The 18396-nt window shown below is 41.4% G+C and overlaps 1 protein-coding gene across 5 annotated transcripts; it reads right to left on the bottom strand.

Annotated features, from left to right (window-relative positions):
* Nucleotides 1-6323: 6323 nt before the first annotated feature.
* On the bottom strand, nucleotides 6324-18038 carry LOC117397873 (deoxycytidine kinase 2-like). 5 transcript variants are annotated; one of them, XM_059008656.1, is made up of 10 exons: nucleotides 17895-18038; nucleotides 17024-17175; nucleotides 15338-15569; nucleotides 14531-14643; nucleotides 12816-13009; nucleotides 11006-11153; nucleotides 9383-9498; nucleotides 8608-8676; nucleotides 8487-8542; nucleotides 6324-7822 (listed from the first exon to the last, which is right to left on the bottom strand). In XM_059008656.1, exons 3-10 carry the CDS (start codon nucleotides 15456-15458, stop codon nucleotides 7806-7808), a joined length of 834 nt encoding a protein of 277 aa, XP_058864639.1. In that variant the 5' UTR covers nucleotides 15459-15569; nucleotides 17024-17175; nucleotides 17895-18038; the 3' UTR covers nucleotides 6324-7805. The 5 variants fall into 5 exon arrangements, with proteins under 5 accessions (XP_058864639.1, XP_058864638.1, XP_058864636.1 ...); XM_059008655.1 differs by lacking the exon at nucleotides 17024-17175 and having other exon boundaries at nucleotides 17895-18006; XM_059008653.1 differs by lacking the exons at nucleotides 17024-17175; nucleotides 17895-18038 and having other exon boundaries at nucleotides 15338-15981.
* Between the last annotated feature and the right edge of the window lie 358 nt (nucleotides 18039-18396).

The following is an 18396-nucleotide window of genomic DNA, read 5'->3' as shown; positions in this document are numbered from 1 at the left end:
TTCATGACTAGTTTGAAGAAGGTGTTCAGGTGAAAGATATGCAATCATTCAGCTGTCCCAACAATGAAACTCATATTACGTTCAGCTGCTAAAGCAATTACACAGAGCAGCCTGTGTCTAAATGCATCCACAGCCTGCCCAGTCCCATCGCTCTGCGCACGGCAAACTGGAATTACAGATTCCGTTATAATCGTGCTGTGTGTCTGTATCTTACTGTCCCATCACTCAAGTATCAGAGCTATCATGTCTAGGGCTTGTGGTGTTTCACTCGCTCTTTTCTGCTCTCCTTTAAGAATTCAACTGATCCCTGTTAAGCCATTCGTGTCTCTCAATCACAGCTGAGAAACGTGTCAATAGTTTTTTTTCTTTCCATGAAACAATGAAATGGCCTTAATTTTTGATTAACAAGCAGAACGTGCAAACGAGATCGCAACATGTTAATAAGCGACTAACCTTTATTAAAGCTATAATGAAAAATAAAGTATTTTATGCCGGACACAATTTATTACAATCGTTTTGCGTGACTATTTACATTAATAAAGAGGAGTCGCTTCTGCTTTGAAATGAAAAAGTAAGACATGATTTAAAAGCCCATTTAGTTGTTTCAGAGACACAAATGGCTTAACAGGTACAATTGAATTTTTAAAGGGGAGTAGAAAAGTCAGGAGAAAACACAGAAAACCAGAAGCCCCAATTATTGCTTTAAAGAACGTTATTGCTTTAAATAACTGTTTTTTTAAAAAAGAATGTTCAAAAAACATTCTCCCAGAATAAAAAGATCTTTGAATAATGAGAACACACTGATAAACCTTCTCGAAACAGTTGAAATCAGCATTTGTGAATTTCATTTGATTAACAGAAACAGGCTTTTAAAAAAAACAAAAACAGTCCTTAACAAAAAGTTTATTCCTTTTCAAAGGCAGCTCTGGTCAAAGTTTTGCATAACCTAGAATTTTAGGATTGAAACATAAAAAAAAAACTATGAACATAATTTAGATATTTTATTTAACATAATGTAATCAAAGAAACTACAAAATGATATCACAAAAAAGTCTACCAGAAGCCATAGTAGTAGTACAGTATTACTGTTAGATTTCGAAATGTCACATTTTTCAATTTTTGTCGGTTTTTCACAAAGCATATGGAAAACTACAAAGAGGTATGTCATTCAATATGTTAACATTATTCAGCAGGTTTCATTCGACTTCATGAAGCACAATGAGTTAATTCTATAGGGTGATGCAAAACTGTTGGCCATATCTGTATATTTCAGTGACACACAGAGAGAGGAGGACACCGTGAACTTACATTAAAATAGGTGTGTGTTCTGCTCAAGTCCATATGGCGTTCACAACAAGAAAACAAACCCAGCTGGCTGTACAGTATAGCATTCACATTTTGATAACTCTTAGTTTCTCGAGTAATTGCAAATATAGTGTGTCCCCCCTACGTAAATTAATAACCTTTGACATACTGAAGGTGATTGTGAACTCATGACATCCATGGTGCTGAATCAATATCAAGTTTCCGCTATGCCTATTTGGCTCCAGTAACTACACCCGTTTTCTATCTGATTGCACCACAGGCTTTGAAAGCGAACAAGCCTGTCGTAATGGAACGCTGCCTTTTGTGTATAACTGTGTGCTCGCATCGTGGGTGCTAATAGAGTGAGCCTTTAAACAAGCGTGTTCCATTCGTTCAGACCGTTAGAGACCCGCGTTGGCTCTGAAAGGTGCTAAAATCCCTGCCGTCTGTTTCAGACAGCTGGAGTACTGCAGTGCCAGGGCTCCCCTTGTGGTGGAACCCAGTATCTGCAAGGATTGGTGCTAGACACACTTCCTATGCTTTTAGAAGTACTGTATTTAAACTTGCTGGCTATTGGATTTTGACGAAATTGACTCAGTTTCAATTTTTTTTTTATTTATTTACAATTTAATTCCTGTTGTTATTCTGTAATGGGTGGAATCCTGTTGCCCATATGGTGCTACAACATTATTATTATTATTATTATTATTATTATTATTATTATTATTATTAATAAACAGTAAATAACTCTAGCTTTTAGATTTCTCCCACAGAAAGGTTTGTTTTTTAAATCTATTGGGATTGAAATACACAAGCTACCAAAACCACGAGCATGCCACAGCGCTTCCAGCAATAGCAGCTTCACAATGGATCTGGAACTGCTACTGCACAGCACAGACAGCGGGTCGGTCTGGTCCGGTCCTCACTGTCTGTCTGGTACTGATCTAGCTGTTGTGTGTATTGTGTGTTCATTTCATTGTGATACAAATGAAAAACATAGGAGCATACAATGGTACCATCCTACCAATGGCAGCCTCAGCCCATTGTAGCTACTCCTCTGCTACCATTGCACCTTAGTACATAATACAGAACCATTGTCTTGCTATATATATATAGCAAATAATAAGTGAATTTAATGGCTTTTCCAATTTTTCCAACTTCAGTTCTAAAAATATTGGTCACGGTTCACTGTTGAATTTTTAAAAATGGACATTGATAGATGAAGTGGTAGCTGTATTAGTCCAGATTTGATAGACAAAGAGAAGAAAATGTGATACCTTTTATTGAACTAAGAGATTGATTCAATCTCTCTTTCCTGCTTTCACCTGAAGAAGAGACCTCTGAGGTCTTGAAAGCTTGTCATTAATTATTGTTTAGTCCAATAAAATGAATCACATCTACTTCTCTTTGTCTAAAAATGGACAGAAATAGAAGGATGGTGATCGATTTGTTTACGGCTGTGTATATTTTGGTCATGTGATCGATTTGTTTACTGCTGTGTATATTTTGGTCATGTGATCGATTTGTTTACTGCTGTGTATATTTTGGTCATGTGATCGATTTGTTTACGGCTGTGTATATTTTGGTCATGTGATCGATTTGTTTACGGCTGTGTATATTTTGGTCATGTGATCGATTTGTTTACGGCTGTGTATATTTTGGTCATGTGATCGATTTGTTTACGGCTGTGTATATTTTGGTCATGTGATCGATTTGTTTACGGCTGTGTATATTTTGGTCATGTGATCGATTTGTTTACGGCTGTGTATATTTTGGTCATGTGATCGATTTGTTTACGGCTGTGTATATTTTGGTCACATGGTGATTGATTTGTAGACTCATGCCCACTGTTTGGGAGGCGAGAGTTGAGACCACAGACCAACCAAACTCAGAGAACAGAGAAGCTCGATAAAGCAAATTATAACAAAGTTAGAAAGTCAAAAAGCAGCCGTTTGCTAAACCCACGTCAAGCTGGTGAATACAGAAAAGCCAGGCATCTGGCTTGCTTCTGCTTGAATTAATATTTTTTGCAGCACTTTGTCAAGTTTGAGAATGAATGATAAGTCCAATCATTTTTTTTTCATCATCGTCGTTGATAAAGCACTCTTTATACCACGGCAATAGCATTCTGAAACAGAAGCCACATCTCTTGTATCCTCAAAGCTGCACCTCTGCATCACTTTGTTCCTCGTCCGAGCTTTCTACAGGAACATTTTCGGTATTTTTTTTCCTGGTACACTGCGCAGCCGGGCATAGTTTTTATTTGTATATCAGTAAAGTATTTGTAAATAATTAAGAAAAAGGTTTTAACTTGTCTTGAGAGGCCACTAAGATTTTTGAAGATAGGGCTCGTTGTGATTAGTTAGTGTCAATATGACTTGAGTGTTTTTTAAAAGCAGAGATTTGCTTTTTTTGTCATTTTTTTTTTTTTTTTTCATACCTAGGAGATATACCTCAAGATTGTGGATGTTGTGCAGGTGTCTGTTAAGGTAGGGAGTTGAAACTCAGTGAATAAACGTCTTTCTTTATTCTTTTAGTAAATATATAACTAGTAGATGTAGGGGCATGTCTGTTTGTTTTTGTTACTGTAGTGTTTTGGGTGAAGCTATTGGCACTACAGTTACTTTCTTACAAGGCAACTTTTGTCTGGAATTAAAGTTATTAGGATTTTTGTTTTTTAATTATTGGTGGAAACTAGTTTCTATAATATATATATATATATATATATATATATATATATATATATATATATATATATATATATATATAATACAATTTTAAAAAAGCAATATTTAAAAGTATATATTATAAACACGCATATTTAACTCGAATGACACACACGCACACACATATATATGTTGGTTTTTTTTTGGTTTTTTTTTGACGTACACAAAAGGTTTAAATGATAAAAAATATATATATTTCAGGACGGTTGACAAAAGCCTTTTAAAACGTCCTGAAATAAATTATTTTTTAATTAAAAAAAATAATAATAATTATTATTTAATTTTTGTACACTGCAGTTTTACCTCCTTTCAAACCTATATATATATATATATATATATATATATATATATATATATATATATATATATATATATATATCCAGTGTATATATTTGTACATCTACTGCAAAATGTCTGTACATTAACGGCAGTTGTTATTCTAAATATTTTCACTTCAATTAAAACGATTAATACTTCTTAATACTAAATTCAAAATAGTAAAAAAAAACTATAATATTTGTTTTCTCTGAATCTGCCTTTACCTGAGCTTGTCTGTAGAACCCTACCTGCCAGGCACTGGACTATGACGAGACAAACAGGACCTCACGTTCGGATCACCCTGCCTACTCTTTCTGGTTGTGCTGTAGATAGAGCAGGAGCGACTTGCAGCGTGACAACCGGCAGTTAGGATTCTTCAGACAAGCTCAAAGTGGCTCAACGCCAGGTCAAAGCAAAATGATAAGAGCTCAATACTGGAGCGACAGAATCCGGAACCACGGAGAATGACTGCAAACACCTCAGTACCGAGAGGGGTGTAAAAAGGACATTTGAATCTACTTACTGTTTAAAAACAGCTTTGAGAGAAGTGTTAATTGTAGCTGTGGTTTGCCCATACACTTGATCCCCAGCTCCACCCCACCCCACCGACCCACACACCCATCCCTCCAAAACGGACACCTCTTTGGTGCTCACAATTCAGGGATTGTCTTCACTCTCAAAGATATCTGAACATGCTGTAAATAAAAAGATTGTTTAAGCGTTGTTTTTTTTTTCCTAGTCTATTGTAGATTGTATTCCGGCAAGCATATGGATTATAATAATAATAATAATAATAATAATAATAATAATAATAATATTATTATTATTATTATTATTATTATTATTATTATTAATGGTAATAATAATAATAATAATAATAAAACAAATATATATATAAAATAATAGGATCAACGTGTATTAAACTGTAGATACTAGAACAGTATATTGATGCAGATATAATTTGAGTTTTGTATATTTGAATTTTGTTCGGTTGTATTTTGGTTTAAGCTGTGCCATGTGATGATTTTATTATTGATGAAATTATGATTTTTTTAAATTATTATTATTGTTATTATTAGTAATATTTTGGGTTGTTTGATTTTTTTTCTATTTTACTGTATTGTACACAGACATCTGGTATTATTATAGTCCTGATAACTTTGAAATCTGGTGGGTGTTTTAATAAATTTTATATTTATTTTTTGCACTCAAACATGATGTCTTTGTGTATTTATTTATATTTCTGTATTTTTCCACAGGGTATTGAAACGAACGTCTCTTTTCACATAGCTTTAAGCTAATTTATTTATAAATATCTTCTTAACAATTGCAAATTCCTAACGAATCCCCCGGTCTGAATCCCACAGGATTAGCACCAGAATATCTTCTGCGTTTCCTCTGAGTTCTGAAGTCATTCATTGTGAATTCAGCCCCCCCTGTTAATTCATGTGGGTTTAATCACCCGGATTCATTCCATGCTCCTCTGTAATGAATGCTGTGGATCGCGTGCATAAGACATGCATTCATACCCTCTTGCTCCCCCACCTGGGGATTGTGAGAAGTGTTCATTCATAATGAATGCATGTCTTATTATTATTATTTGTTTATTTAGCAGACGCCTTTATCCAAGGTGACTTACAGAGACTAGAGTGTGTGAACTATGCATCAGCTGCAGAGTCACTTACAACTACGTCTCACCCGAAAGACGGAGCACAAGGAGGTTAAGCGACTTGCTCAGGGTCACACAATGAGTCAGTGGCTGAGGTGGGATTTGAACCGGGGACCTCCTGGTTACAAGCCCTTTTCTTTAACCACTGGACCACACAGCCTTATACATATGATCCACAGCATTCATTACAGAGGAGCATGGAATGAATCCAGGTGATTAAACCCACATGAATTAACAGGGGCTGAATTCAGTTTCAAAAATATTGTTTCATCCAGTACAAAGGAAAAAAAAACATTAAAAAAGACTATGCACAAAACATTGTTTTTATTTAATAAATGCACTAGCACCCAGATTACTATCCTGAGCAGAGGGTGTAGGGGAATGAGGGATGCGTACCATTTATAAATAATGACAACTCCAGCGATCCCAGAGTTTTAAAGAAGCACAGATCTCTAGTTTAAAAACGAAACTCATAGCGGGGTTCGATGAAACAGGCCAGCACTGCCAATGCAATTTCACATCCATTCACTCAGAAGCACAATATTATAGTAAAACCTGTGTTTAAGGGAATGGTAATGTTACAGGCATGTTTCGAAGTGTTCGGAGCCACCTCTAGCCAAGTTGAGAGTATTCCTCACACTCACAGAAAGAGTGCAAGAAAAAGTACACTCTCAACTTGATTACCGGTAGCTCCGAACACTTACAAATACATTACCAGTAGGGCTTCTGATTAGTGTGACTTTTCTCCTCTCCTTTAATTATTATTTGTTTATTTAGCAGACGCCTTTATCCAAGGTGACTTACAGAGACTAGGGTGTGTGAACTATGCATCAGCTGCAGAGTCACTTACAACTACGTCTCGCCCGAAAGACGGAGCACAAGGAGGTTAAGTGACTTGCTCAGGGTCACACAATGAGTCAGTGGCTGAGGTGGGATTTGAACCAGGGACCTCCTGATTACAAGCCCTTTTCTTTAACCACTGGACCACACAGCCCATTTTGTGTCTCTCAATCACAGCTGAGAAACGTGTCAATAGTAAAATTGATTTAATTTACGGTTTCTTTCTGCGAAACAGCTGAATGGGTTTTTAAAAAAATCGGCCAAGACTTCATTTTTCAGAACGTACAAACGAGATCGCGACATGTTGAGAAGCGGCTAATCTTTATCAAAGCTATCGAGGCAAATGAAGTATTTGAAGCCAGACACACTTTATTACAATTGTTCTGCCTGACTGTACTTACATTAATAAAGAGGAGTCACTTCTGCTTTGAACTGACAAAATAAGACTTAAGATTTTAAAAGACCATTTAGTTGTTTCACAGGGGGAAAAAAAAAAAAAAAAAACATAAATGAAATCGATCTGACTATGAAAGCGTTTCTTAGTGTGATTGAGATACACGAATGGCTCAACAGGTATCAATTGAATTTTTAAAGGGGAGTAGAAGACTCGGGGCAAAACACTGAAAACCAGAAGCCATAATTATAAGTCATTAAAACTAAAGACACAAAAACCTGATCTTAACACACTTACTCTGTTTCTAGAGAACCTGCTGCGGTTGAAACATTTCGAATGCTTTGTCGTTGACCTCCTGAGTGCGAGATCTACACTCTCTGCATTATAAAAGTAGCTGCTGTAATAGAGTCCAATAGGGACGTGACTTGCGATGCTAATGAGAATTACGGGAATGAGGTTTCCCCTATCGTCAGCTAAAGTTGAGTGGAGGGGAGTGTGTATCCCGTCCAAAACCTGGGCAGGTCCGCGTCGTCAGACTCGCAACCACAAACTGTCAAAGAAGTTCTTCACCTAAGAGACAGCAAGAATGAAAAGAGCAGAGATTATCAAATTTGTGAGGCAAAAAAAAAACTCAATGTATTCCCATGCTGGCAGCCAGTTAGATTATTATTATTATTATTATTATTTATCTCTTAGCAGACGCCTTTATCTAGGGTGACTTACAATTGTTAAGATATCACATAATTTTTACATACAATTACCCATTTATACAGTTGGGTTTTTACTGGAGCAATCTAGGTAAAGTACCTTGCTCAAGGGTACAGCAGCAGTGTCCCCCACCTGAGACCCTCCGGTCAAGAGTCCAGAGCCCTAACCACTACTCCACACTGCTGCCCTATACAGATTATACAGTAAATGATCTCAGTTATCTAAAAAAAATCCTATGCTGGAGCAAAGAACCATTCCGAATGATTGCATGCATCCTGCACAGGTTTGTTTCCATTGCTTTGTGTGTTTGTTACTCACGAAAGGGTTCCAGATTGCTGCTGGTTTTTTAACAGCAGTCCAGAAAGGTTGCATGCTTACAAAACATCATACAGCGGCCCTGTAAGGGTTTTTTTGGGGGACATGTGGAAGACTAGCAAGCAAATGCATGATCACCTCATATGAGGATGCCATTTCCCCCATATAAAGCAATGGAAATAAACTGAAAAATTCCAAATATATTTATTACGTGTCCAAAACTGCTTCAGCTGTTTTCTCCCAGCTGTTTTCAGTGTTTCCCTATGGGAGTGCTGAGTGCAGCCGTGCAGCTGTGCAGTACCTGCTTCACCAGCTTCTCCTGCACGGCCTGGTCCTGCTCAAACTCCTCATTCACATCCAGCACCAGCACTGGGGTGCTCTTCAGGTGATCGAAGTGCAGCCTGGAACAAACAAGCAGTACAGGGCTGGGTGTGCAGACCTGTGTGTGTGAGTGTGTGTGTGTGTGAGTGTGTGAGTGTGTGTGTGTGTGTGTGTGAATGTGTGTGTGAATGTGTGTGTGTGTGTGTGTGTGTAGTGCAGGGGTGTGTGTGTGTGTGTGTGTGGAGTGCAGGGGTGTGTGTGTGTGTGTGTGTGTGTGAATGTGTGTGAGTGTGTGTGAGTGTGTGTGTGTGGAGTGCAGGGTGAGTGTGTGTGTGTGTGGAGTGCAGGGTGTGTGTGTGTGTGAGTGTGTGTGAGTGAGTGCGTTTGTGTGTGGAGTGCAGTGTGTGTGTGTGCGTGTGTGTGTGAGTGAGTGTGTGTGTGTGTGGAGTGCAGTGTGTGTGCGGAGTGCAGGGGTGTGTGTGTGTGGAGTGCAGGGTGTGTGTGTGTGTGAGTGTGCGTGTGTGTGTGCAATGCAGTGTGCTCACAGCGTGGTTTTCTCAATAAGCCAGTTCTCATGCTGGGTTGTAGTGTGCAGTGTATAGTGTGCAGTGTGCAGTGTATAGTGTGCAGCATGCAGTGTATAGTGTGCAGTGAGCAGCGTGCAGTGCAAAGTGTGCAGGGTGCAGTGTATAGTGTGCAGTATATAGTGTGCAGCGTTCAGTGTATAGTGTGCAGTGTATAGTGTGCAGCATATAGTGTGCAGTGTGCAGTGCTCTATTGACTCACGGTGTTGTTTTCTCAATCAGCCAGTCCTCATGCTGGCTGTGCAGTCTCTCCAGATACTGCAGGTCGACACTCCTCTCCTCCTGTCTGGCTCTCCGGCCCAGCCGCTCCAGACACTTCTGCAACAAAGCGGGCAAAACACACTGTCAATTCAAACACACACACACACACACACAGAGTCAATTCAAACACACTGTCAATTCAAACACACACACACACACACACAGAGTCAATTCAAACACACTGTCAATTCAAACACACACACACACACACACAGAGTCAATTCAAACACACACACAGAGTCAATTCAAACACACACACACAGAGTCAATTCAAACACACACACACAGTCAATTCAAACACACACACAGTCAATTCAAACACACACACACAGTCAATTCAAACACACACACAGTCAATTCAAACACACACACACAGTCAATTCAAAACACACACACACACAGTCAATTCAAACACACTGTCAATTCAAACACACACACACTGTCAAGTCAAACACACACACACACAGTCAATTCAAACACACACTGTCAATTCAAACACACACACACAGTCAATTCAAACACACACTGTCAATTCAAACACACAGTCAATGTCAAGTCAAACACACACACACACAGTCAATTCAAACACACAGTCAATTCAAACACACACACAGTCAATTTAAACACACACACACAGTCAATTCAAACACACACTGTCAATTCAAACACACACACACTGTCAATTCAAACACACACACACACACAGTCAATTCAAACACACACACACAGTCAATTTAAACACACACACACAGTCAATTCAAACACACACTGTCAATTCAAACACACACACACAGTCAATTCAAACACACACACACACACACTGTCAATTCAAACACACACAGTCAATTCAAACACACACACACACAGTCAATTCAAACACACACACACAGTCAATTCTAACACACACACACACACACTGTCAATTCAAACAAACGCACACACACACACACACACACAGTCAATTCAAACACACACACAGTCAATTCAAACACACACACACACACAGTCAATTCAAACACACACACACACAGTCAATTCAAACACACACACACACACAGGCAATTCAAACACACACACACACAGTCAATTCAAACACACACACACACACACACACACTGTCAATTCAAACACACACACACACACAGACAAAATTGTCATTTATACTTTATATCCTGTGCCCCCCTAATATTTGAACATATATATTTTGAACGATATATTCACTTGTGCCCCAGCACTCATTGAGTTAATCCCCATGCCCCTCTAGAGTTTAGAACTGTAAATCTGTATCGCAAAGTCCTCATAAACTATAAACAAGTGTGTGTGTGTGTGTGTAGTCCCTGTACCTGTGTAATGCTTTTATGTGTGTGTGTGTGTGTAGGGATGAAAATAAGAGCCCTGTTGCAGAGCAGTGTGATCCATTCCTGGTTTCACTATGAGTTTAATCAGACACACCTGAGCTTCTTACCTACACACTGTGGCTAATCAAGCTTGTAGTAAAACCTTGAATGGGTGAAGCTGCTATGCAATAGGAGTCTGATTCCCATGCCTGGTGTGAGCACTGTACCTGTGGATCTGCTCTCAGGTAGACGATGCCTTCCAGTTCAATCTTCTTGCTGAACTGCTGGACCAGGAAGCTGTGCCAATCCTGGTAGATGGCCCACTCTGTCTCGTTGATGCAGCCCATCTCAAACAGGTTCACTGCAAACACATACCTGCAGGCAGAGGCAATCAGCCCAGCTCAAACAGGAGAAACTGCAAACACATACCTGCAGGCAGAGACAATCAGCCCAGCTCAAACAGGAGACACTGCAAACACATACCTGCAGGCAGAGACAATCAGCCCAGCTCAAACAGGCTCACTGCAAACACATACCTGCAGGCAGAGACAATCAGCCCAGCTCAAACAGGCTCACTGCAAACACATACCTGCAGGCAGAGACAATCAGCCCAGCTCAAACAGGAGACACTGCAAACACATACCTGCAGGCAGAGGCAATCAGCCCAGCTCAAACAGGAGACACTGCAAACACATACCTGCAGGCAGAGACAATCAGCCCAGCTCAAACAGGCTCACTGCAAACACATACCTGGAGGCAGAGACAATCAGCCCAGCTCAAACAGGCTCACTGCAAACACATACCTGCAGGCAGAGACAGCGAGCATGGTGCTTTGATAGGGGGACCCCCGGGGATCCAGATAAAGTAGGGTGTCAGTGGTTGCAATCACAGGGTTGTGCTTTATATTGTCTAGCGACCCCCCCTTTATTAAACGGCCAGCATTTTTAACATATTGGCTACATCCGGGCTCCTGCAAACAAAGTGTCATATCTCAGCCCTGCCAAGGATCTTACAAACGGACACCCCACCTTACTCTGATCTCCAGGGCTCCCTCTGCCAAAGCAACATGAGGAAAACTGTAATCCTTACGGGGGCAAGAAATCCTTTAAGGAATTCTATGTTGTTGTTTGGTCCCTGGGTATTGACTCACGGTGCGGTTTTCTCAATGAGCCACTCCTCGTGCCAGCTGTGCAGTGTGCAGTGCATAGTGTGCAGTGCATAGTGTGCTTGCTGGGCGTGTGCAGTGTGCAGTGCTGGGTGTGTGCAGCGTATAGTGTGATGTGTTGGGTGTGTGCAGTGTATAGTGTACAGTGTATAGTGTGGAGAGTGCAGTGTATAGCGTGGAGTGTGCAGTGTATAGTGTGGAGTGTGCAGTGTAGTGTGGAGTGTGCAGTGTATAGTGTGGAGTGTGCAGTGTATAGTGTGGAGTGTATAGTGTGGAGTGTGCAGTGTATAGTGTGGTGTGTGCAGTGTAGTGTATAGTGTGCAGTGTATAGTGTGGAGTGTGCAGTGTATAGTGTGGAGTGTATAGTGTGGAGTGTACAGTGTAGTGTATAGTGTGCAGTGTATAGTGTGGAGTGTGCAATGTAGTGTATAGTGTGCAGTGTATAGTGTGGAGTGTAAAGTGTGCAGTGTGCAGTGTATAGTGTACAGTGTATAGTGTGCAGTGTGGAGTGTGCAGTGTATAGTGTAGTGTATAGTGTACAGTGTATAGTGTGCAGTGTATAGTGTGCAGTGTATAGTGTGCAATGTGGAGTGTGCAGTGTATAGTGTAGTGTATAGTGTACAGTGTATAGTGTACAGTGTATAGTGTGCAGTGTATAGTGTGCAGTGTATAGTGTGCAGTGTGGAGTGTGCAGTGAATAGTGTAGTGTATAGTGTACAGTGTATAGTGTGCAGTGTATAGTGTGCAGTGTATAGTGTGGAGTGAGCAGTGTATAGTGTACAGTGTAGTGTGGAGTGTGCAGTGTATAGTGTGCAGTGTACAGTGTATAATATGCAGTGTGCAGTGTATAGTGTGCAGTGTGAAGGGTTTACCTGTCGCTGTAGACAGAGCGCTCGAAGATCTGCAGCGGCCTCTCGAGCTCCAGCAGGCTGGGCGGAGGAGCCTCCAGCTGGGCTCGGAGGCGGCTCATGCAGGAGAAGCTCTGGAAGGTGTAGGACCAGCGGGTGGGGTCTTGGTACATGATCTGCAGCAGGTTACTGACGCTCTGCTGGGAGCCCGACACCCCCTGAGAGAGAGGGAGAGGGGAGGAGAGGAGGTGGGAAGGAAAAGGGAGAGGGGAGGGGAGAGGGAGAGCACAGAAGAGGAGGTGGGAAAGGGAGAGGGGAAGGGGAGGGGAGAGGGAGAGCAGAGGAGAGGAGGTGGGAAAGGGAGAGGGGAGGGGAGGGGAGAGGGAGAGCAGAGGAGAGGAGGTGGGAAAGGGAGAGGGGAGGGGAGGGGAGAGGGAGAGCAGAGGAGAGGAGGTGGGGAAGGGAGAGGGAGAAGGGGAGGGGAGAGGGAGAGCACAGGAGAGGAGGTGGGAAAGGGAGAGGGACAAGGGGAGGGGAGAGGGAGAGCAGAGGAGAGGAGGTGGGAAAGGGAGAGGGGAGGGGAGGGGAGAGGGAGAGCAGAGGAGAGGAGGTGGGGAAGGGAGAGGGAGAAGGGGAGGGGAGAGGGAGAGCAGAGGAGAGGAGGTGGGAAAGGGGGAGGGGAGGGGAGAGGGAGAGCAGAGGAGAGGAGGTGGGGAAGGGAGAGGGAGAAGGGGAGGGGAGAGGGAGAGCAGAGGAGAGGAGGTGGGAAAGGGAGAGGGACAAGGGGAGGGGAGAGGGAGAGCAGAGGAGAAGAGGTGGGAAAGGGAGAGGGGAGGGGAGAGGGAGAGCAGAGGAGAGGAGGTGGGGAAGGGAGAGGGGGAAGGGGAGGGGAGAGGGTCAGGGACAGGGATGGAAAAGAGGAGAATGAGAAAGAGGGCAGGGGTGAGGGGAAAGGGGGAGAAGGGGACAGGTGGGTAGGGAAGGCAAGTGGGGTGGGGAGGGGAGGGAGATGAGAGCGGGGTGAGAGGTAAAGAAGAGTTAGGGGAGAAAGGGAGACAAGATATTTTGAGATTTAAATTACTTTTAGAAAAACAGATTTCGTAATCGTAATTACTTGTAATCTGGATAAATGTAATCCAACAGCGACATGTTTTGAAAAACCAGATCAGAACGATCCAGATAAAAGTAATCTCGATCACAAAATATTGGATTACAAAAATCCGGATCACTGTTATCCAGAAAAGTTTCAAAAGTTTCTAAAGTTTTGAAAAACCGTCCGGAGATGTTGCAGCACAGCCCTGTGGCAGCTACACTGTGGGAGCCTTCGTTCTGAAGCTATACCCCTCTCCGAGGTGTTCCAGCACAGCCCTGTGGCAGCTACGCTGTGGGAGCCTTCGTTCTGAAGCTATACCCCTCTCCGAGGTGTTCCAGCACAGCCCTGTGGCAGCTACGCTGTGGGAGCCTTCGTTCTGAAGCTATACCCCTCTCAGAGGTGCAGCAGCACAGCCCTGTGGCAGCTACGCTGTGGGAGCCTTCGTTCTGAAGCTATACCCCTCTCTGAGGTGTTCCAGCACAGCCCTGTAGCACGCTGTGGGAGCCTTCGTTCTGAAGCTATACCCCTCTCCGAGGTGTAGCAGTGCAGCCCTGTGGCAGCTGCGCTGTGGGAGCCTTCGTTCTGAAGCTATACCCCTCTCCGAGGTGCTGCAGCGCAGCCCTGTGCTAATCTCCCTTTCGCTCACCTCCCTGGACTCGCAGATCTGAAGATTCTGCCACTTGCTCAGGGGCTCTGGAATCACTTCCCACTGTTTCTCCACCTTCTTAAGCAGGCGGACAAAGGTGGACTTCCCGACGGCTAGAAAAACAAGATCGATAACTGATTAAACGATGCCCCCTAGCGGTCCTGTCCAGCTATGTCGAAGGAACGATATTATTATATAAACATTATGTTATACCCGTTAACAAAACAATAGGAGGCTGTGTGGTCCAGTGGTTAAAGAAAAGGGGCTTGTAACCAGGCGGTCCCCGGTTCAAATCCCACCTCAGCCACTGACTCATTGTGTGACCCTGAGCAAGTCACTTAACCTCCTTGTGCTCCGTCTTTCGGGTCAGTTGTAACTGACTCTGCAGCTGATGCATAGTTCACACACCCTAGTCTCTGTAAGTCGCCTTGGATCAAGGCGTCTGCTAAATAAACACATAATAAACAATACAAAAATAAATAACAGGATAGTTAACAAATGAATCGGGGAGGCAAGAGCAACTGCTAATTTCTAACCTTCATTATTATTATTATTATTATTATTATCAGGAGGTTGTACAGATTGATTCCCATTATATTCTGTTATTTAAATGTGTAATAAGGAGAGTATATCGGGCTTATGTCCCTGTGTGTGATTACGTCACCTACCAGCCCTGCTGCTGCCTTCCCCCGTGCACGCTACACTATGGACTTATAAAATACAATTCTTATAATTGTGAATAATAATAATAATAATAATAATAATAATAATAATAATAATAATAATAATAATAATAATAATACTTACCAATGTTTCCTTCAATTGACACCCTTTTGAGCCGGCTCGAACCGCTGTCCTGGTCGGTATCGGTGAGCCGGGAACCCAGTTTCGAGTTGCAAACGCGTTTGACAGGCGGATGTTCCTTCATTTCCGAACCGGGTCCGGTCCGAAGAATAGAAAACCCAGAGAAATGTCTGCTCTGCCCCGAAAAGGACCCCGTCACTTCGGGTCTAGCGTTCAATCTGTACGACAACCGTTTCTGGAAAAATAATAATAATAATGAACCCCGAACAGGCATGTTAGTGCAAACTGAGCCGCTCAGTGTGAATAATCTCACTGCTCGAATTAAACACGGAGAATTTAAACTGCGGAATGCAAGTGTCACCGTGCACAGTGTAGTATGAGACATAATCAACGCGTGTCCGTGTGTTTATTCATTTTAAAAAGAGGAAAAACATATTTAAAAAATACATATTTAAACAAAGGTATTTTAAATAGAATTTAAGACGTTGGACTCTGTAGCTGTGTACTGTGATGTGGCCGGCTTGTTATGTCAGCTCATATTGTTAATTCATCTGCTGTGCAATGTGTGTTACAGTTGATACAGCCGGATGTTTTTAGCGTCGCTGCTTCCAGGTTACACAGCAAGAGTGAAAAAAAAAATCACAAAGGATATTCTATGGTCTGCCTGTGTGTTTTAATATTTATTTTTACTGCCTTCTAGCGGCTTAAAAGTGCACTGCACCACAAATGGCTTGTGTAAAAAAAAGGTGTGCCGTAGTAAAACCAGGAATGGATCAAGCTCCGATGCAACAGGAGTCTTATTTCCATCCCTGTTATCTTCATAGAAAAATTGTTCCCAGAACTGAAAGCATTTTTTTCGTCCATCTGTTTGTAAGCCACGAAAAAAAAGGTTGTGTTATTCATTTCTTAGCAGACGCCCTTATCCAGGGCGACTTACAATTGTTACATGATATCACATTATTTTTACATACAATTACCCATTTATACAGTTTTTACTGGAGCAATCTAGGTAAAGTACCTTGCTCAAGGGTACAGCACGACCTTCCAGTCAAGAGACCCTCCAGTCAAGAGTCCAGAGCCCTAACCACTACTCCACACTGCTGTATGAATGAAACGTTCATTGGATATTTTAAATACTAAATACATAAATAATGAGAGAATTTTTCTCAAATCCATATGGTAATGCTTGTAAAAATGTAATATATTCAAATAACCTCCTCTACTACAGCGGCTGAAGACAAGTGTGGGACACTATAACGTATAAAAAATACCAGCGTTAAACCAGGGATGGAAGCAAGACTCCTATTGTATAGCAGTTTTTCCAGGTTTTAATATGTGCTTGATTAGCCACAGTGTACAGGTAACAAGCTCAGGTATATCTGGGTCAAACTGCTATGCAATGGGACTCTAATTTCAATCCCTGGTTAAACTTTAAAAGCAACACTTCTGAATGCAAAACTTCTCTTCCGCAATACTGTTTTTATAATTATTTTTCAGCGTCACTTTTGTTGGCAGACAGTTTCAGACAGTACTGTTTCAAAAGCATGCCCCGTGACTCGTGGAACTAACGAAACCGTGCTCAAACCGGATGCCCGATTTTAACCATTTTTAAGCTAGCTTTAGATCTGTCATCACAAACAGTTCTTCGCCGGTTTGTCACAATCGAGAGAATTGCAAACAACACTTTACCTGCAAGGGTCTCTATTATCGTGAGCTGCACCTGCACTAGCCTGACCGTTTGAAATCGTCACGCTGTCTTGCTGTGAATAACATTCTGAACTGCAGAAGAATCCGGTTCGGTTTCTGTTGATGTCTCTGGCGTTGGTGGTTTAGCTATTTTCCTGTAGAAAAAAAAAAACTCCAAACGTAGCTGTCTTTTTGCTGTTTTAACAGGGCTACGTCAAATTCACTCCGTTTTTTAGAACATATTTTCGCTGACTGAAAAAGTGAAAGTCTCACACGAGAACAAATATAACGGTGAAGGGTCTTAGACACACTTTGGTGATGTTATTAAGGTCTGACAGTTTGAAATAAACTGCGCACTTACATATTCTCTATAACGAATATATATATATATATATATATATATATATATATATATATATATATATATTATTTTTAAAATAATAAACCCTGGCAGCAGTGGCGCAGCCAGGATTTTTTTTCGGTAGGGGACGGAAATTGTAACTTTTTTTAAGGTGAGTAATCACAGTGATGCAGGCAACCTGATTTCTTGTTTGTGCATTGACGTTTTATTTTCGAAAAATAAAGAACATTTTTTTTTAACAGAAGATCCAATAACCAAATACACTGTTGTGCAAAATAGTTAAAAAGAGAGATTCAGTTCAGAACACTTCCGTTTAAAAACGAAAAAGGAAATACGAAGCAAAGGACTTGACTTAACATCATTTTTCAATTTCACATTATGAAAATAAATACAAATAACTCTATATAATTCCATTCGTATTTACGGTTGTTCATTTCTGTTAACTAACATGTTGTGTTCAAAGCCAAGCAAACCATTTTATTTAATCTCACAAATCCTGACTAATTTAATTACCGTTTGACTGGCGCAGGACTGCCGGTGGTATAGCTGCTAGTTTGCTGTCTTCAGACGGTTCATCAACAGTTTTCTGCCGTTTAGAAAAATTAGGGCGACCAAAACAAATAGCTAATTTTTGAATTTTTTTTCCCTTTCCCCTATAGCTGTCAGGCCATAGGCTACTTCGCGTCTTTCGCTCAGTGTTACGTCACGTTGCGCATCCGTTTGTACTGTAAAGTGTAAAAGCGGTGTGCATTGCTTATATGAGATAAAGTAACTACGAGCGGACACGGTGCCAGATCACGCTGAGTGATCCTCTCCCTGCAGTGGCGGAGGAAGAGGAAGATGGGTCCCATTGCAGGACCTTATCGTGGACCCCCCCTCCCCAAACGTTAATTTAACCCTTATTTATAAACATCAAACATATCAAATCAAGTGTTCAATATTTAACTATATGTAATTGTCACAATGTTAGCATGTTTGAAACAGTGCGTAATAAGAACGTTTTCTACTCGCTTGC

Source organism: Acipenser ruthenus, chromosome 37 (assembly GCF_902713425.1).
Source record: "Acipenser ruthenus chromosome 37, fAciRut3.2 maternal haplotype, whole genome shotgun sequence".
NCBI classification, from domain to species: Eukaryota; Metazoa; Chordata; class Actinopteri; order Acipenseriformes; family Acipenseridae; genus Acipenser; species Acipenser ruthenus.
Note: the sequence above shows the minus strand (reverse complement) of the source record. Positions and strands in the feature narration are given on the sequence as shown.